Source organism: Lathamus discolor, chromosome 14 (genome assembly GCF_037157495.1).
Source record: "Lathamus discolor isolate bLatDis1 chromosome 14, bLatDis1.hap1, whole genome shotgun sequence".
Taxonomy (NCBI): domain Eukaryota; kingdom Metazoa; phylum Chordata; class Aves; order Psittaciformes; family Psittacidae; genus Lathamus; species Lathamus discolor.
In genome coordinates, this window is record NC_088897.1 from 1,207,042 (window position 1) to 1,226,272 (window position 19,231).

At 60.0% G+C, this 19,231-nt stretch overlaps 3 protein-coding genes across 6 annotated transcripts; 1 reads left to right on the forward strand and 2 right to left on the reverse strand.

The window, feature by feature from the left end:
• The first annotated feature begins 1,546 nt into the window (after window positions 1–1,546).
• LOC136022103 (coiled-coil domain-containing protein 183-like) lies at window positions 1,547–6,115 on the forward strand. The gene is made up of 13 exons (XM_065695034.1): window positions 1,547–1,613; window positions 1,715–2,076; window positions 2,450–2,611; window positions 2,735–2,839; window positions 3,019–3,141; window positions 3,512–3,640; window positions 3,781–3,841; window positions 3,922–4,022; window positions 4,308–4,537; window positions 4,839–4,998; window positions 5,139–5,258; window positions 5,507–5,603; window positions 6,006–6,115. Exons 1-13 carry the CDS (start codon window positions 1,547–1,549, stop codon window positions 6,113–6,115), a joined length of 1,827 nt encoding a protein of 608 aa, XP_065551106.1.
• A 1,692-nt stretch (window positions 6,116–7,807) lies between these two features.
• NSUN5 (NOP2/Sun RNA methyltransferase 5) lies at window positions 7,808–11,777 on the reverse strand. Of its 3 annotated transcripts, none has more exons than XM_065694399.1 (11): window positions 11,147–11,777; window positions 10,911–11,033; window positions 10,660–10,848; window positions 10,471–10,579; window positions 10,045–10,183; window positions 9,532–9,647; window positions 9,090–9,268; window positions 8,804–9,008; window positions 8,579–8,731; window positions 8,271–8,364; window positions 7,808–8,025 (listed from the first exon to the last, which is right to left on the reverse strand). In XM_065694399.1, exons 1-11 carry the CDS (start codon window positions 11,760–11,762, stop codon window positions 7,951–7,953), a joined length of 1,998 nt encoding a protein of 665 aa, XP_065550471.1. In that variant the 5' UTR covers window positions 11,763–11,777; the 3' UTR covers window positions 7,808–7,950. The 3 variants fall into 3 exon arrangements, with proteins under 3 accessions (XP_065550471.1, XP_065550472.1, XP_065550473.1); XM_065694400.1 differs by having other exon boundaries at window positions 10,660–10,834; window positions 11,147–11,281; XM_065694401.1 differs by lacking the exons at window positions 7,808–8,025; window positions 8,271–8,364; window positions 8,579–8,731; ... (1 more) ...; window positions 9,090–9,268; window positions 9,532–9,647 and adding an exon at window positions 9,823–9,938.
• Window positions 11,778–12,483: 706 nt separating this feature from the next.
• On the reverse strand, window positions 12,484–19,099 carry TRIM50 (tripartite motif containing 50). 2 transcript variants are annotated; one of them, XM_065694402.1, is made up of 9 exons: window positions 18,871–19,099; window positions 18,611–18,760; window positions 17,814–17,903; window positions 16,455–16,921; window positions 15,454–15,549; window positions 14,354–14,584; window positions 14,002–14,024; window positions 13,643–13,767; window positions 12,484–13,360 (listed from the first exon to the last, which is right to left on the reverse strand). In XM_065694402.1, the coding sequence occupies exons 4-9, from the start codon at window positions 16,857–16,859 to the stop codon at window positions 12,795–12,797; spliced, it is 1,446 nt and encodes a 481-aa protein (XP_065550474.1). In that variant the 5' UTR covers window positions 16,860–16,921; window positions 17,814–17,903; window positions 18,611–18,760; window positions 18,871–19,099; the 3' UTR covers window positions 12,484–12,794. The 2 variants fall into 2 exon arrangements, with proteins under 2 accessions (XP_065550474.1, XP_065550475.1); XM_065694403.1 differs by lacking the exons at window positions 17,814–17,903; window positions 18,611–18,760; window positions 18,871–19,099 and adding an exon at window positions 17,346–17,417.
• Window positions 19,100–19,231: the final 132 nt, after the last annotated feature.

The following is a 19,231-nucleotide window of genomic DNA, read 5'->3' on the forward strand; positions in this document are numbered from 1 at the left end:
TCCTAAATGCTTGGAGCAACGTAGAGATACTCCAGCCGCTGCAGCCAACGAGCCAGCTTCATTTGGAGCTCGGCTCAGATGCCTCTATACAAATGCCCGTAGCATGGGGAACCAACAAGAGGAATTAGAGATGTGTGCACGTCTCCGGGGGTATGATATAATAGGCATCACAGAAACATGGTGGGATGGCTCCTATGACTGGAGTGCTGGAATGGAAGGTTACAGGCTCTTTAGAAAAGACAGGCCCGGCAGACGGGGAGGGGGAGTTGCTATTTATGTTAGGGATAGGCTGGAGAGTACGAAACTCTGTCTGGGCACAGGTGGGCAGACAATAGGGAGTTTGTGGGTCTAGGTTAAGGGGAGATGGTGAGCATGCCAGACACACCTGAAGCCTGAACCCTGCTCCTGCAGCACGGTGCCCACCACGTCCTCGTTCTTCCAGTGCAGGGAGCAGGTGAAGGAGACCAAGTGAAGAAGAGCCGGGAAGCTCAGGGCATGGCTCACGGGCCACTTCCCAGCACTGCACTTGCAGGTCCTTGCTCCCACTCTTGAACCACACCTGTGGGGTTGAACAGTACTTGTTCGTGCTATTATTAGTGATTTTATCTATTTTACTTGTTTTTCTGCACTTTGCCTCTGCTTTGAGCAGCTGCAGTTTCCAGGCAAGGCTGCACAAACGTGCTGGAAAAGACCAGGGAGAGAGGGAGAAGCTCAGCTCTGGGTCATCCCTACAGTCACAAGCTTCTCTGAAAGCCCACATCAGGGTAAGAGTTTCTGGTCCAAAACATGGTAAAAACATGCATGGCCAGACTGGGGAGATTCCTTGCGTGTACAAACCCTTCCCTGCTTGTCCTTCAAATGGCCATCTCTTCATGCAGGCTTGATGAAGCACTGGAGATGATCACGTTGGTATTTAGCTTGTCACTGGCTATTAGCACTAGCACGCCATTTATAAATCTGCAAAGGAGATGCTGAGTGACGGCCTCAGAGGGTATTTGACAATCCCGTATTTCTTTGTTTTCAGGCTAAAGGTCCCGCGTTACGGAAACTTGATCTCAGCTGATGTACGAGCTTGGTGCTGAGAAGGCTGTTTCCTTAAAAGTCTTTTTCTGCAGCTCTCTGGTGGCGGGAACTTGATGCTTCAATAGCATTTCTTGTCCCGTTTGTAGGTGAGCAAGAGCATACAGTGGGCGTCAAAATAAATACCAGTATGGAGAGCCGGTGGGTTCTTGCCCGTGTCAACAGGAGCGTAACTCGCTGCGCGGCTGTTTGCTGACCACTTAACTGACATTTCCAAAGGGACATGGCTGGGCAGCAGCAGGCTGCTCTTGCTCCGTTGCTGTGGTTACAGCCCGGCAACAGTTGCCAGGGCGCAGGGAGCTCAGCTCCGTGTTGTGGTTACAGCCCAGTGACAATTATGAGGACGTAGGTTGCAAGGCTCCATTGGCTTGGCCACAGCTCCGTGAGCCTTACAGAGGGCCGTAGAACTGCAGTGGCTGCTACGTACGCAGTGGGGCTGGAGAGCCAAGGCAGCAGGAGCAGCATCATGCTGGGCCAGAAGCCAAACCTCAGCAAGCGCATGCGTGAGATGCGGGCCAGCATAGCCCTGCAAGGTGCTGCCCCGTTGGCTTTGCATTATGGACTGGGCCAAGCAGGGGGCATTTGGTCCCTGCATCGTCCTGCACGGTACCAACAGCTCCTCAATGTCGTGCAGGGCTAGCGAGGACGTTTTACTCCAAGCCAGAGGAAGAAAAGTTCAAAGAGAACCGGGAGCTGCTGCCCCAGCTGCGAGAGGCGGTGCAGGAGGATACCCATGTCCTGGGCCGTGTGCGGAAGGTACCAGCAGGTCCCATTTGCTGCCTCCGTGACTGTGGCTCTGCCGGAGCTGCAGAGCCAGCTTCTCCACTGGTCCTCTCCAGGAGCAGGAAGTGCAGGGCAGCAGGAGGCTGGGACTGTCCCCAGCCTGGCAGTGATGTGCTCTCTGCCCTTCTTTGCCCACAGCATGAGCTCACCCTCTCTGAGGCTTGCGCAGCGGAGCAGCCCTTGGGCATTGCTTTGGCCAATAAGACGGTGGAGGTAATAGCAGAGTCCAGCGGGCGCAGGCTGCTCGCAGCGGGCTGGGGTTCAGGGGATGCTCAGAAGGACCGGTTGTAGGGAACAGGGACCTGGTGCCAGCACCAGGACAGCCCCACAGGGCTGGTGCAGTGAGACACGGGGTGTTCATGAGTGGTCCCGTGGAACCCTTTGCACTGCAGGACCCATCAGTGTCTCCGTTAGCTCCCTGAGCGGAACCTTTGCCCCAGCAGAGCTCCTGTCCCGCCAAGGGAGTGACCAGGTGCCAGCATCACCAGCTCTGCCTTGGCAAAGAGTTGTGTGGGCAGGACCCCTTCTCCCGTGGGTGCCCAGCGAGCCCTGCCTCCAGCCTGGCAAATGCTCACATCCCATGCAGGTGGCCCAGGAGAAGCTGCGGGCCGAAATCTATGGCCGGGTGAACACGTGCAACATGCTGCTGTACCAGGTGAAGCAGCGGAGCCGGGCCAAGGAGCAGCTGCAGAGGCGGCTGCAGCAGCTGCAGGATGTGCGGATGGACGAGAAGCAGCACCAGGCACAGGTCCCAGGGCCCCTTGCTGGGGTGGCAGCACCCGTGGAGGGGTTCAGTCAAGCCTGCAGCCCTGGGTGGGCGCCGGTCTCAGCACATGGGCTCATCCCTTGTCCCCAACCATCTCTGCCCCAGGTGGTTCGGACGCTGGAGAGCAGCATTGAGAAGACGCAGACAAAAGTCCACGCTGGGCAGAAGGTGACTGCCCTGTACGTGGTGGTGCGGGATGCCCTGAGGAAGGTGAGCTCATCCTCACTGCGCTATGGTCTCAGCCGCTCCCCCTGGAAAGGCCCTGAAGTGCCCAAGGGGCTGTGCTGGTGGGACACCCTCCTGCAGGAGCTCCTCCTGCTCCCCCCCATCTTCTGTCCCAGCACAGGGCACCCCTGGGACTCAGTGGGCTGTGGCTCCCCGTGTCCCAGGAGCTGGCCCACCTGCCTCTGCACCTGGACGTGCTGAGTGAGACGGCCGAGCTGCAGCACGGGGAGGTGGAAGACATGGAGCTCAGGGCCTCGCATGGTCTCAGAGCTGCTCGTGTAGCCAAGGTGAGACGGTCCAGCGCACCTCAGGGTGCTTTCCTGCCCTGCAGAGCCCACAGGTGGCACCAGGTGCCCAGGCTGCTGAGTCTTCCTTCGAGGAAAAGCAAGACTGAGCTTGGCCTCCCCACAGCACCCTCCCGTGTGTGGCTCTCAGGCCAGGCTGCCCTGCGCTGGGGACAGCTGCCTGAAGCACTGGCCATGGGGAAGGTGGCATTCTCCATTCTCTAGCTGTCCTTGCTCAGTTTCCTCCCGGGGCTGTTTACTCGGGGTAGGGGGTGGCATTTTTGGTGCTGGCCATGCCCATGTTAGAAGCCCACAGAGGTCCATTGTAGCTTTGGGAGCCACTTCTTTTCTGCTCTGCTCTGCTCTGCTCCAGGAGCACAAGGCCAGGATGGAAGCCCAGTTCCGTGCCGAGAGAGAGCTCAGGGCCCGCACCCTGGCTGCTCGGAAAGTGCGCGTAGACAGACGCTGGCTCAAGGAAGCAGAAGAAAGGCTTCTGAAAGCGGTGAGCTGGGGGGACCTGGCCCAGGCAGGGTTGCAGGCGTAGGACGGGCATCGGTGCCCAGCCTCCCGTGGGCGAGGGGCTGCAGGGCCAGCTCCCCCAGGGTGCCAGCAGCTCAGGGTTGACGATGAACATCCTTGCAGCAAGCCAGGCATGACGTCACCAGGGACTTGCTGAGCCTGCCCGACCAGGACCCGCTGGTGGGTGAGTGCCTGTCAGGGTGCAGGGGGGGGATGTGGGCGCAGCCGCAGGCATCCTTCCCTGCCACAACCTTTCCACCCCAGCTGCCAAACCGGAGGCCACCAAGTCCCGGCTGGAGCGTGACGCCTGGCTGACGGAGAAGATGGAGAAGGCCAAGGCTGCGGTGCAGTGCTCCTGCCTCTGGGTGAGCTGAAAACCCATCTCTGGTAGAAGCTGGGGCTGCTCCAGCCCCAGGGAGCTGAGCCTTGTCTGCTCACCTTGGTCCACTGCAGGGTTATCTGCCCTCCTCTGTCCCCAGAGCCCCCCAGGGCCCCTCTTGTGCAGGCAGGGACGGAACTGCTGTGCTCCACGACACGAACTTGCAGCGGTTCTGTGGTTCCTGGGGCAGAAACCTCCCCAGCACCGCGGCCCAGATCCTGTACCCTGCAGGAGTGGCCTGGGCTGAGTCCATGTGCTCTCCCCCGGCCAGGACGTCCCCGGCAGGCTCCTGGCACAGCAGAAGTCCCTGGTGGCACTCGAACAGTACCTCAGAGGGTGCCAGGAGAAGCAGCAGGAGCTGAAGAAGGCACTGAAGGAGCTGGAGATGCAGCGGGATGAGCTGAAGTTTCGCCAGCCCGCAGACACAAGCAGGTGCTGCTGGGCTCCGGACAGCCATGCCAAAGGGGCCACCAGCCCTGGGGGCAGGGGGGCATGTGCATGGCAGGTGTCCCAACAGGGCACCCCTTCCTTTGTCACCCTGCGGCTGCCCACCCCTCCCGCACTGGGAGGGTTTCTGAGCAGAGTGCTGCCCCAGCTCTGGCGCTGGCAGAGCACCCAAAGAGGAGCCTTGCTCCTTGCCTGGCACGGGAAGTGGGCCCAGCAGCAGCACGGGGTTGAGCTGCAGGCAGCACCTCTGCTCTGCGCTTGGGGCAGGGGAGAACGTGGGCAGCAGCTTTTGCAAGAGCTCTGGGGCGTCTGCACCCCTGTGCACTTGTATGGATGTGACCGTGGTTGGCTCCAGGGGGCTGGAGGAGGAGCTGAGGACGAGGCTGCAGTGGGAGGAGGCTCGGCTGGCAGAGAGGCGAGCGCAGCTGCTGAGGAGCCAGGAGACGCTGCTGGAGTTTGCAAACGGACTCGACAGCCTCTTGGGCCGTCTGCGGGGCATCACCGTGCCTGGCCAGGTACCCGCACAAGGCCGGGCTGAGCACAGCCCAGGCTCTGCTCGGTGCTGCAACGGCACCGTGTGGTGACGCTCGGTGCAGCAGCCATCACCCCGAGGGGCTCGCTTTCCCCACCGAGGCTGTTCTCTCTCTGACTTCAGGAGCATTCTATCAAGGCCGTGGGAGCGCACGAGAAGCTCCAGCAGTGTGAGCAGAAGCTGCAGTACCTGGTGCAGCGGGTGGCTCACCTGCCCCCCTGCAGCCACAGCGAGGATGATGAGGTGCCCGGGGGCTCCATCCCTGCTGCGGTCCCTGGGGACCCACACAGGCTTTCCCGGGTGGCCCAGCCCAAGCCATCCTCCCAGCTGGAGGATGGAGGTGCTCGAGGGAGGAGCCACGGAGCAGCTCAGGCCCCGGTGGCCCTGGGCTCTGTGGGCTGTTCCCTACCAGGGGCACATGGAGCTTGGGCACCCCTTTGCTTGGAACACCCGCCTCCCCTTCAGCTATGAACACAGCGTCTCTTTCACAGACTTTTGTGAAGGTCAGGCAGCTGCTGGAGAAAACCCTCATGAACGAGCCGCAGAACCAGAAGGTTTCCTTGGAGGACGTGTGCATGAGGGTCCAAGGTAGGAAAGGGGACACATCCCACAGCAACTGCCGCAGCCCCTGCCTCCTGGCATTTCTGGGCGTCCTTGCCCACCTCCCAGTGTCCCAGCAGAGCCCAACCCGGGAGTTGCTCCGGGCGCTGGGGTGACCTTGGCTGTCTCCAGGGCTTTGAGCATGGTGCTGCTTTTATGTGTGGATGTGGGAGAGCGAAGGCAGGCGGTGGGCTGGGGAGCGTAGAACCACCGCAGGAGCAAGGAGGGATGCTGTGGGGCAAGCGGGGAGACCCTCGTCGTCTTCAAAATCACTGGGCAGCAGATGCCAGCAGCCCTCCAAACTGTGCCGGCTCCTCCTGGGGACACAGGCACAGCAGAGGCAGCCCCGCAGACCCTCCCCAGCCCACTCCTCTGCACTCTCTCCTGCAGACGATTCTGATTTTGGGGACAACCAGAGCGGCCTTGTCCTCAGCAGAGAAGACATCAAGAAGCACGGGCTGCGGCTGATCGAAAGCAAGAAGAAAAGCAAGAGGAAGTAGTGCTTGCTCCCCGAGAGCTGGGGACGCCCCAGACCACCCGTTGTACACTTTCCCCTTGGTTTAATAGAGGAGATGCTTTTCATTCCTCCAAAGCTCATGTTAGAGCCGAAAGAGGAGGTCGCAAGTCACTTCTGTCCGCAGAACATGTGGCTCAAAGGTGGAGGGGAGCTGAGCTGGCTTTGGAGGCAGCCACATCCCCTGCCCCTCTCCCCACAGTGGTGGCAATGGGCTGGGCTGGGGCCAGCTTTCTTGGGCAGAGCACAGCTGGGGGCAGGCTGGCTTTCTCCCCCTTGCTCCCGTGCGTCCAACACTTTCCTGGGCCCTCTGCACACTTCCCGGACCCTGACGGGCTGGCACAGAGGGCACTACGGCAAGCCTTTGGCTCCAGCATGGGAACCTCAGCCCTGCCCATAGCTCACAGGCCGTCTTCTCTTCTCTACAGAAGCATCACCTACACGTGGTGAGCACCAGATAAGCCCCACAGACATGCCAACCTGCCCTTTCTTAGCCCCCTAAAACTCCATCCCTCCACGTGGAAGGGAACCAAGGAAAACCTAGGGTGCAATGTGGGCACTGGCGGCAGGCAGAATGGGAGCCCTGGGGTGCTGAGGCAGCAAGGAGGCCTGTGTGAGAGGACCGCCGCTCCACTGAGCTGAGGGACTGAGGAGCAGTGGGTCTGGCCCCCACCTGGGCACACTGTCCCCACCACAGTGGGGTGGACAGCTGCATCCATGAGGAATGGCTCAGGGGGATCCGAGAGGAGCACAGAGGAAGGGAAGGGGGGCAGAAAACAAAAGTGACGCGCAGTGCAATTGTTCATCCACTGGTGTCAAGGAGGCTGCCCAGCAGGATGCCGAGATGAAATTCCTGCAGACCATCTTCACCCTGTGTGAAGCTGGCAGGGCCAGGGGCTTCTCGCAGTGCCTGAAGGAGTTCTACCACCAATTGCAGGTGGTAGAGACTATCACAGCGAGGGGACACCCGGTTGCTCCGGGGAAGGGGGCACGTTGCCAGGCACCAGCACACTGTCAGGACAGGGCACAGGCAGGGACCAGCGCGTGCAGACACCAAGCTGCCTGAGGGGCTGCGGGTGCCAGAGCAGCCCTGGCAGCTGGGACGCTGCCCAGCACCCCTCCCTGTGCCAGACACACCTGAAGCCTGAACCCTGCTCCTGCAGCACGGTGCCCACCACGTCCTCGTTCTTCCAGTGCAGGGAGCAGGTGAAGGAGACCAAGTGAAGCAAAGCTCAGGGCATGGCTCAGGGGCCACTTCCCAGCACTGCGCTTACAGGTCCTTGCTCCCACTCTTGAACTACACCTGTGGGGTTGGACAATACTTGTTCGTGTGGGTGACGGATAGAAATAGTTAATGAAATGGATCCAGGCGTTATCGCCTTGTCCCAGCTTAAGCCTTGGGAACCATGAAGAAAATACCAGGTGTTAGTGCCCTGCTCGGGCCTAAGCCTTGGGAGCTGTAGAGAGAACTATGAAGGAAGGGTAAAGATCAGTTAGCAAAACAAAGCAGGCGGTTTGCAAGATAAAGCAGGATGTGCATCTCAAAGGCAGACCAAACAGTGTGGATATTTGTAACCCTTAGTAGTGTTGCTAAATCGGGATAATAAGGGAGTAAAAGAGCGGAAAGTTACTGCTTAGCACTTAGTAGACTATAAAACGGATGGGAGGGGACCAATCAAAGAATGTGTGATCGTGTGTAAAGGAGGTAGAATGATATAAATAAGCGCTTGTCATGCAATAAAGCGTCTTATGCTGGATTCACGTTGGGTCAGGCACAGTCCGTTTCTTCCCTCATGTTCATACTATTATTACTATCTATTTTTATTTCCTTTGTTTTCCTCTGCTTTGCCTCTGCTCCAAGCAGTGGCAGTTTCCAGGCAAGGCTGCACAAACGTGCTGGAAAAGACCAGGGAGAGAGAGAAACTCAGCTCTGGGTCATCCCTACAGTCACAATCTTCTCTGAAACCCCACATCAGGGTAAGGGTTTCTGGGCCAAAACATGGTAAAAGACACCCTTAACCCAGCTGAGTTTACCGATGATGGGAGGCTGTGCCACAGCTCAGGCAGGCAGCAGGGTGACAATCCCCACCAGCCCCGGCTGGGCACTGCGCAGCCCTAAAACGGTTGTTTCACTCCTTTACCCGCTGCTTTTTCCTCTTCCTCTTCCTGGGAGCTGCTCCTGGCTCTGTTCCCTTGCCATGCTGCGGGGTGTCAGCAGCAGCCTCAGGCAGGGACCTGTGGACAAGAGCAAAGGGCCTGAGACCCACTCAACACAGCACCGTGGCTCCTGCCCTCTCCTCGTGCTGCAGTCAGACCCCTCCATCTTCCCTCTTCCTCCCCATGCCAGGAACGCAGCAGCACCCTCAGCCTACGTGTGCCACCAGCCCGAGCCTGTCCCCAGACCCACAGGAGCTGCTGGAGGCCACCGAGCTCCCAGGCCTGCTCTCACCTCGAGGCTGCAGCCCCGTCCCCGCGCCTCTCCAGGACAGCCACAAAGAAGCCGTGGGTGAGGGTGTCAGCAGCAGAGGCACGGAGGCAGCTCTCTGCCCCGGGGAAGGCAGCGAGTCCTCGGCAGGGCCAGCAAGGGAAGGCGTCCACCAGCCTGCAGTGTGGGATGAGGGTCAGGTCCAGGCCCCCCAGCGCCTGCCCTGCATCCCCCCAACACCAGACACACCTGAAGGCCGAGCCCCACTCCTGCAGCACAGCCCCCACCACGTCCTCGTTCTCCTCTTGGTGCAGAGAGCAGGTGGAGTAGACCAGGCGCTGCAGAGCCGGGAAACTCAGGGCATGGCTCAGCACCTTGCGCTGGAAGCCGGCCAGCCCCTGCAGCCGCTCGGCACTTGGGGCAGCCTCTGCCATCGGCACCCGGTTCACCATCCCTGCGGGGAGAGCAGCCGTTGCCTGGGGCGTGCGTGCCCACAGCCCACCCAGGGGTGGGCAGCCAAAGCCCCCCATGTTACCTGAGCCGCTGCAGGACGGGTCGAGCAGGATGTAGGCCACCTTGCTGTACTTGGGGTCTCCAGGATCCACCGTCAGGAAGTCCTGCTGGGCCAGCTGGAAACCGGTGACGCCAGCACGCATCAGCATGGTGTTCATGGTGGCCAGGCGCTTGGTGTCCACATCAAAGGCAAAGATCTGACTGAAGGCAGAGCCCGGCACCCAAGAGACACATAAACATCCTGCACGGCCTCAGGAACGCGCTGCCCAGGCAGCATCAAGCACCGGCCATCGGCCAGGCAGGCAGTGCTTGGGAGCTGCTCCCCCAGCCGGGGCAGGCCTTGGACAGGGAGAGGGACCAGAGGCTGCGAAGTGAACCCCTGTGTGATCCTACGTGCCCCTGCGCCCTCCCCAAGCCACCAGCCTACTCAGGGAAAAGCGAGCACCACACAGCCCTGCCCTCACCCCTTGTTCTTCAGGATGGCTGCCAGGTGGCTGGTCTTGTTCCCAGGTGCAGCACAGGCATCGATGATGTGGGAGCCAGCAGCAGGGCTGAGGAGGAAGGCTGGGAGGCAGCTGGCCTGCAGGAGGACAAAGCCCAGTGAGCGGAGCAGGCAAGAAGCAGCCCCTGTCCCTCCTCAGCCATGGCTGACACTGCGGGGCCGCAGGCAGCCACAGCAACAAGGAACAAGTGCACCAGCACCCACTGCCAGGAGCCTCTGCCTCACCGCAGCCTCCTGCTGCAACCAGAGCTGGTCCCGGCTCCTCCTGGGGGTTACAGCCCAGTTCACAGCAATACCCCCATCCGTATGTGCGACGGAAGCAGAGCCACAGGGCAGCCCCATGGCTGCCAGCTGCATTCATGCTCTCTGCTGCAGTAAAGCACGATCACAGCCCTTGGCATGTGGGAAGAAGCTTCCTCTCCACCCATGTCAGGGGATTCCCCAGCCCTGCAGCCTCCTGCCGCCAGCTCCCCACCTTGTCCTGCAGAATGATGTGTCCTGAAGTGTACAGCAGGTTCTCATGGAAGTCTGTCTGCGGAGGGAAAACCAGCAGCTCCGGGAGGTGAAGGTCCAACAAGAATTTCTTCCCGGAGAGGGCCCTCAGTTCTTCCACACTGCCCATGAGGCACAGGGATGATGAACACACAGTCCTGCCTCATCCTGCCCACACCAGAGCTCTGCAGAGCCTAGGCTGACACCCTCTTTGTCCCATGTCTCCTCTCTCCTTCAGTGCCAGGCAGCGCACAGAAGGACAGAACATAGGAGTGGGGAGTGGGGACACCCCAACCAAGGCACCCTGAGCACCAAGACCGATGACCCCCTGACCCACAGGGCCTCATCCCAAGCCCTTGCTGCTCACTGACACCCCAGATAAGCCAGGGCAGCAGGAAGAAACGCTTACCTGGCTGCCTTGCCCAGGTAGGAGTAGCCCTCACGCTTGAAGAAGTCAATCACGTCGTCCACACAAGTCTTCAGGGTGTTGACCCGGACATAGCGCGGTACCTGGGAAGCTGGGGGAGCCGTCTGGATCACACACGGTCACCCACTGCCACCACCACGGGGACACCACCGCGCCCAGAGGCACACTCACCGCCGGGGCCGGCTGCCTGCGCCGGGGCCAGGAGGTCCTCGTTGCGGCTCACCTTCTGCCGCACCTTCAGGCGGGCCAGCTCGGCCTCCAGCCGGGCCCGGTGCCGCCGGGCCAGCGCCTTCCAGCGGCCCCCGCACTTCAGGCCCTTGCCGAAGAGCAGGTCGTACACCAGCACCTGCGGGGACGAGGCTGAGCCGGGACCCGCCGTCCCGGGACCCGCCGCCGCCGCCGCCACCCCCGGCCCCGCTCACCTTCGCCAGCTGCGGGGACAGCTTCTTCTCGGCCCGCAGCAGCGCGGCGCCGGCCAGCAGCTCCTCCAGCACCGGCGAGTAGCGGAGCGTCTCGGACACCAGCGCGTACAGCTGCCGGACGTGCTGCGGGGCGGTCAGGGGCGGTCAGGGGCTGCCCGGAGGCACGGCCCCAGCCCGCCCCAGCCCCGCACACCCCCCGCACGCCCCGGGCCCGGGCCCGCCCCTCGCCCCCTCACCGGGAACCGGCTGTGGTACACCAGCGCCTTGACGCCGCCGGCGCCGCGCTCCAGCCCCTCCAGGACTGCGGCGGCCGCACTGTACAGCGCCATGGCTCCTGCCGCCCGCCTGCACACACGCCACTTCCGGCGGTGCCGCCCCCCCCCCGGCAGCTGGCAAGGACGGGCGGGGACTTCCGGGGTCTTCGTGCCGCAGGAAGCAAACTGAGCACAGCGGGGGGGACGCGGGGCTGCTGCGGCGAGGCCAGAGGGGGCCACGGGGATGCTGCGAGGGCTGGGGCAGCTCTGCTCTGGAGCCAGGCTGGGAGAGCTGCGCTGAGGTACCCGGCAGGGTGCCGGGGTGGCTGGAAGGGAGCGCAGCCGTGACGGCAGGGCCGGGCAGGGCCGATCGCCCCAGAACTGGAGATGCTGACGGAGGGCGCTGCGCTCCTGCGGGAGCTGAAGGGGAAGGTGCAGGTGTGGCCTCCAGGCAGGAAGCCCCCAGCCCGCTGGGGCTGTTCCTCAGCAGTGGGGGTGTTTCTGAGCTGTCCCTTCCAGCGTTGGCCGTGGTGAGGACAGCACAGAGAGGTGGCGGCACCTCAGTGTGCCCCAGTGCAGCCGTTGTGCTGTGGCTCATGGTTTCCTAGGCTCAGTAGTGTGGGTTGGAAGGGACCTTTGAAGATCATCCTGTCCAACCACTCTGCCGTGGGCGGGGATATCTTCCACAAGTGAGGTTGCTCCAGTTTCAGGTCCTTCTCTCTGCTCATCACGTCCTGGGTTTATGGGGAAAAGCTTTATGGTTGAGCTTTAAGGTCCCTGCTAACCCAAACCAGTCTGATTCTGTGATTAAAGGACAGCTTGGCCATGGAAGGAAAGATTTTGCTCTTGGGAAGCTTAGTGCTGTCCATGAGGATAAGGAACCACAGCATGGCATTTCCTGTGCCATGTCTTGGAAATGCTCTTGGCATTGTCCGGCATCACAGATAAGTGACTTAAGAGACCAACACCAAGCACATGAGGACCGATAGACAAGCAGCAACTGCTGCAAACTGAGAGCTCTTTGGCAAAGTTTGGCTGTGATGAGGAATCAGCACAGTGGGTGCTGGTGCTGAGGAAAGGTGCCTCATGCCTGAACAGCTGTAGGGTGTGAGAACCCTGTGGAAAGGCACATTTGGGTGCCCTGGTTGGTCTGGGACACAACATGTGCAAGAATATTCATAGAATCACTGAATGGTTTGGGTTGGAAGGAACCTTAAAGCCAATCTAGCATTAAGGAATGGCTATCTGCTCTTCTCCGACTGCTGTTGGTACCTCAGAGACATTACTCATGTAAGCCAGCAAGCACCTCATTTAGCACAAACTCCATTTATTCAGAGGAAAGACGCAGCAGCAAAGCCCCCGGATGCTCATGGCTCACACTTTTCAGGCAGACACCCCTTTCCATTGGGAGATTTCTGCAGGCCAGCCATGTTTTAGGGTTTGGACTCAGCCTGCCAAACTGGGGACAGGAATTCAAAGGTCAAGGCTGACATTTTATGCTGCTAAACATTACCCCGCAGTACCACAGCTTCCATGTGAGCACAAGCCTGCATACAGCTTGCTGCAGCCAAAGCCTCGTCCTGCTGGCCAGGCTATGGCTTCATGGGTTCCTTGGGGGCAGGATGGCTATTCAGCGCCTAAGGGTGCTCGCAGTGGGCACAGGCAGGATGATGGGAGGGGAATAGGGCCCTCGCTCGGGCCAGCACAGGTCCACAATGGGGTAGAGCTGCCCCTGGAACTCTGCCTGGAAGGTGTAGATGGGGCTGAGCTCATCAGGGTTGTCAGCATTGTAGAAGCTCAGCTCACCCTTCTCATAGTGCAGGTAGATGCCAATGCGCTGGGGCCGAGTGATCAGAGGCAGGGTAGCCCGTGGCATGCTAAAGGCCTCGTAGACCTTCCCTTCCTTCAGACCAATGAGCCACACGCCATTCTCAGGAGACTTGCTCAGCTTCCCTTTGCGGCTGACCGTGCCCTTGATGATGCCCACACGCCAGTGGTTCCTGGTGCCCACAATCACCTCCCAGTAGTGCTGGCCACAGGAGAAGCCCTTGCAGGTGAGGATACAATTGCTGGAGTCAAAACGCTTGGGGTTGCTGTCCCGGTGCTGGTAGAGGCCACACCGCACCATCGTGTCGCCCTTGAAGAGCTCCAGGAGAGGATGTGCTGTCACTGGGTCCAGTTTCAGTGTCTCTGGAGCTGTAAGGAAAGCACGTGGGATTCAGGCACCCCAGAAGGCAGGGGTCTGGCAGAGCACTGGCACAAGCTGGCACTGAACTGGAAGCAGCTGGAGCATTATGCCAAGACAGGCTGCTATCGGCATGAGACATGACCAGCCGCTGCTCCAGGAGTTCTCCTGAGGCAAGGAGCACACAAACAGCGGGCAAGACAGGCTGGGGCAGTGTGATGGTGGCTGGTCAGCCTGTCCCACACACCAGCGAGCCTGGGCACTCAGTGTGCTGCCAGGGGGGCAGGGAGTACCTGGTAGGACACGGCGGTGGAGGCGTTTCCACACAGTCATCTTGATGTCATCCTGGTGGAAGCATGGCTTAAAGGGCACGGGGCTAAACACGCCATCACCAGGGTGCAGGCTGAGGAGCTCTGACCTGGAAAGACGAGCAGCCATGATACAGTGACGGGATGGTGTGTGACCTCCTCTCACCTGGCCGCTCTTGCCCTCTTCTGGGCTGAGCGCATGGCTCTGGCTGTGACTGTCCATCACAACAGCAGTGTCCATGCAAGGCTGCCCCAGAATTGCTGAGGTGCTCACTGGCCTGTGACCACTAGCCCTGGTGTGGAGCCTGCCATCCCCTTTGGTGCTGTTTGGTCCCACCACTCACCTGAACTGGGAGGAGCTGTATTTCTGGAAAACATAAAAGAAAGAGAATTGTTGGTGGACAGAACAGCAGATCTGCATGGTCACAGCTGCACAAGCCTCTGCCCTGAGCTGGAGAGGCCAGGGCTCTCCTCTTGTGGGAGAGCTACAGGCATTGCTTCTTGTGGAGGGCAGGTTCCTCCCACCAGGGGAACGCCTGGCTAGACAGACAGTGCCTCCATCTGGCTTCTGGTACTGTCTCAGCGATGTCTGGTGAGGGTACCACTGCCCAAGGCAGGGCTCAGGGCTACGGGCAGTGGGCTGAGAGCTGGAAAGCTCAGCAGACTGTCACCGCCTTCACTAGCAAGTGCACTCACCTGGATGAAACCAAGCTGACTTTCATTGTTGAGTGCCTCCAGAGAGCTCTGCATCTCCTTAAGCCTCTGCAAGGCGTCTGATGTCTGCTTGACCTGGGACTCAATAGAGGTGATGAGTTGTGTTGCCTTCCTCTCAATGCTGTCCAGGAAGGTGGCCTTCTCCTCGTCAATGTACCTGTGCAGGTCCTGGAACTCCTTCCGGATCACCCACTTGAAGACATCTGCCTCATTCTGCAGGGAGACAGCAAGTGGCAGTGCAGGGCGGCCTCGCTCCATCCCCTTCACCTGCTTTTGAGTTTCAGAGGTGCTGCCAGCAATGTCAGCATGTCCCATCAAGCTGCCCTCCACTGTCTTTCCAAATAAAGAGCAGCTCTGTACACATCCCACTCTCCTCAGCAGCTCATCACCACAGCCCCCCTGCCTTACACCTCTCCTCTGAATCTCCCAGATTTTGATTTCCTGATGTCCCAGCCAGCCTTGTCAGAGCCTTGAAGGAGTCCCTGGATCCCTCTGCTCTCAGGGCTAAGGGAGAGAAAATGCATCTCTGTGCTGAACCATTTGGGTTCAGCCCTTTTGAGGAGCCCCACTGGGAAGCTTTAGTCTCTGAAGGGATGCTGGGTGGTCCCTTGGAGACAGCTACTGCATGGGAAATGGATGTGACACTAAACCAGGCATGAACTCAATGTGAAACCAGCTCATTGCTCTGACTGGGATGCCTGCTCCAAGCGGGGTCCTTTTCACCTGTTTATCTTCCCACCTCCAAGGACACTGAGTCAAACCAGCCTTCACCACTGCTCTGCTGGGATGTGCAGTGAGGGTAATATCACCCCTTCTGGAAACAGGGCTGTGCCACCAGAGAGGGCTACATCACCCTTCCCAAAAACAGGTCTACGGTTAATCCCTGAGTTTTGTGAGAAACAAACCACAGGGAATGGGGTGGAAGATAAGCCCTGTCTTTTTTTTTTTTCCTTTCCCAGGGAAAGGCAAAGGGAGGGGGAAGAGGAGACAAGCTGGGAGCAACCAGGAGCAGAGGCTGCTCCAGGGGCTGTGTAGGACACAAAGACTCGAGTACGTGGGCTCCCTTGACATATGGCACTCACTGCGATGCGGCTTTTGTTGTTGATGAGCTTGCTGATGTGTTCGTCCAGGTTCCTCTTGTACTGGTGGAGATTGGTCAGCAGCATAGACAGCTCCTCCTGAAAAGACAGCACCTCTGTAGGAGTGACCTCGGTGGCCACCTCTTTGGTTGCAGGCAGTGCTTGTCAGTCCCCTGAGGAGCACGTGGCCCTTAGAAGCCACGTTCTCTACGAGTTCTCTAAGTGTTCTCTAAGCTTTCTAGGGCCCTGCACATCCTGCTGGTCTTTACAGTCTTGGTCTAGAAGATTTGTGGTTACCAGAGGCAGGAGAGCACTCAGAGCATGGCTCAAATTTGGGTGCTGCTTGTACTCTCACCAGGAGCACTGTGTCTCTGCTCCCATTCCCAGCCCTCTATCTCACACTCCATGGTGGCTCTGCAAAGGGTGAGCAGGTGGCAAGTGGGTGGTGAGTAGCCACAAGCCAGCACCAGGCCAGCAGCACCCTCCTACCACTGGTGCTGGAAACCTGGCTGGGCAGGAGCATTTTTAGTGCCTCCTGCTCTTATCTCCCTTGTACCAAGAGTGGAGGGGACGGGTGGCCCTGTGCCTTTTCATTCCTGAGGCTTCCACGTGATGCTGGGCAGGGGATGCCAGATGTTTACTCTGCCTGGCTGGGTCCCTGCCTCCCTGCTCTCCTTACCCCAGCCCTTATCTTCAGACTCTTTTTGATGGTGTTTATAAACAGTCTTGAAAGGCCCCACCGACACTCCCTGATCCCAAGCTCTGCCCACTGTGGTGCAGCCACTGAAACTGTGGGTCCTCTCAGCCAGGGACATGCTTAGCCTGAGAAACGGCTGCCCCAAGGCCAGGGACCCTGCCCACATCTGTCTGTGCCATGGGACTGTGCTCCCTGCACTGGCATCGTTTCCAGCCTGTCTCTTGAAGGAGAGGGCACATTTGACCAGCAAGCACTTCGGGTGCCCTAACCCCCACCCCAGAAGCCGCAGCTGGCTCTGCCTGCAGACCTTCATCTGGCAGTACGCAGTAGAGATGGGGGTGATCTTGTGCTGGCGGTGGTTGCCAATGGTGCCACACAGCCCGCAGATCACCTCTTGGTCAGCCTCACAGAAGAGGCTGAGGGGGTTGTGGTGTGTTGGGCAGGACTCCGGGCTCGGCTCTGCCTCGCACAGGCTCTGCAGCGCCTCGATGACACGGGCCAGTGTGACGTTGGGTGACAAGGCACTGCAGTCCACCATCTGGCGGCACACAGGGCACAGGAACTGCCCATCCAGCTCCCCAGAGAGTGACACCACACAGGACTTGCAGTATGAATGCCCACACTGCAGCATCAGGGGCTCTTTGAAGACCTCCAAGCAGATGGGACAGAGTAGCTGGTCCTCCAGCTCATTGATGCTCATCCTCCGAGCCATCCTACCACCTTCCCACACAGCAGCACAGACCTGGCCTGGCAAACACGGGTGGGAGATCAGTCCTGTTCCAAGAGCAAGATAAGCAGAGATGAGTGAAGATGCAGCTTAACACCTGGGGAAGGCAAAACAGAGACATCTCCACCCCACCAGCAACACTACAGACAGTAGCAAACTTATCATTAGGCTCCCCCTTTGCTGCGCTCTGGAGGCATTGGTAGATGACATATTAGGAAAAAATTCTTCCCTGTGAGGGTGCTGAGGCGCTGGCACAGGGTGCCCAGAGAAGCTGTGGCTGCCCCATCCCTGGCAGTGTTCAAGGCCAGGTTGGACACAGGGGCTTGGAGCAAGCTGCTCCAGTGGAAGGGGTCCCTGCCCGTGGCAGGGGTTGGAACTAGATGAGCTTTAAGGTCCCTTCCAACCCAAACCAGGCTGGGGTTCTATGATACAAAGCCTGAGACACAGCATGCAGCCGTGACTGCAACTCACCCCCTTGAAACGCGGTGTGGTCTCTGGTCCCCACAGCACTCCATGCCCTGGGCCAGCACCCCCGAGAGACACAAGCCCAAATCCCAGCCCCTCCCACTAGCCCAGGGCTGCCTGTGGCCCAGCCTGTTTGATAGCTCTGACACTGTGCAGCTCTGCCTCCCCTGCTGCTCCCAGAGCTGTGAGTGTAACTGCCCAGATCCTTGGGCAAGTCAAAGACATGACCTGAAGTTGAAGAAAATAAACATGCAGCCAGAGGCTCAGTAGCTTTCCCAGGGAAAGGGGAGGCTGTGACCTGAGTTTGGCTTTTATCACACATCGCTATAGGAGCCTGGTGAATCAACAAAAGCCTGTGACCCATAAGACACCATAAAACCCCATACGGGGAAACCAGCTTCAGCTGCTCCCTCCACTCACACATACACATCCCAGAGACCCAGCTAACAGCCTCCCACTCCCTGCACCACTCACATGACCTGCACGGCTTCCTCCTGGTCCTGGCTTAGTGTGCTGAGCCTGATGGATGTCACTTGGCTTCCCAGTCAAGCTGAAGAGTTTGACCTGGTTGGAGAGGCAGAGAGGCAGGTGGTGGCACCGGCAGGCCCTCGGTGGGACAGGGAGCTGAGCCACTGCCCTCCTGCAGCCTCAGCCCTGCCAGGGATGTCCCTGCTCACTGGGGAGAGCCCAGGCAGCCTCTTGTTCCCTCTCCCACTCCAAGGGTGGTGTCACACCCCCCGGGAGGGCTGCCCTCCGCCCCTGCCACGCAGGTATGGGCACACACATCAGATGATTGGGCAGGCAGGAGCCTTGATAAGAGGTGGTGGTGTTTGCCTCCCGGAGCAGCCAGCCTCCCTGAGCCCCGCCACGTTTCACTCATACGCACTGCTGGGGACAGTAGGAACGTTTTCACTAAAACATTTTCTTATCAACTAAAGCTCTTTTTCTGCTTGAAACACCACATTTTTATTGTTCGGTGAAAACCTTTGGTTGTTTTGGAAAAGATCAGAAGGAAACCTCAAGTGCAGCTCCCCCAGGGCAGGGCAAGGCACACGTCTACTGTGCAGAAAATGGTTCCTCGCACAATTATTCCTGGTTCACGGATGCGTCCGGCTTGCAGGCACCCTGGTGGGTCCCTCTCGGCATCACCCAGGGGAAGCTGGGGACAAGGAGCCCTTCTCAGCCAGGAAGGCCCAGCTTTGGGGCAACCTCCAGAGGCTGTGCGGTGGGGAACTGGAGACAACGGCTCAGGATTAGCCTGGGGCTCCCACCTTGGCCGCTGGTGCTGGGGCAGTCCGGAGGATGCAGCTCTCACGGCCCAGAGGGAGCTGACAGCTGGGGCAGCCTCTGCTACGCTCTGGGGAGCTCCCCCCTGCGGTCCTGATGCAGCTCTGCGGCAACAGCACAAGAGGGACGTGGAGCTGTTGGAGCAAGTCCAGAGGAGGCCATGGAGCTGCTGCGAGGCATGGAGCAGCTCTGCTCCGGAGCCAGGCTGAGAGAGCTGGGCTTGGTGAGCGCTAAGGTTACAAACCACCCCATGCTTCTGACAGGCCGCGGGCACGTCCCTCGCCCGTAGGGCCACAGCTCAGCTCGGGAGCGGCGGCACGGCGCTGCTGCCGGCGCCGCGGAGGCAGCACACGGCCCCGGCCCGGCCCCGCGGGCCCACCCGGCTCTCCCAGGGGGACCGGTGCCGGGAAAGGCCGCCCGCCCCCCGCAGCCCCTCCGCGTACAGCGCGGACCCGCAGCAGGGCCCGGGCAGGAGGCCCGGCCCCGCCCGAGTGCGTCCCTCAGGGTGCACCGCAGCTGCCCATTGGCTGAGGGCAGCCCGGGGGCGTGTCCCTGCCCGAGACGCGCGAACGCGGAGTCTCTTAAGCCGCGTCTTAGGATGAGCG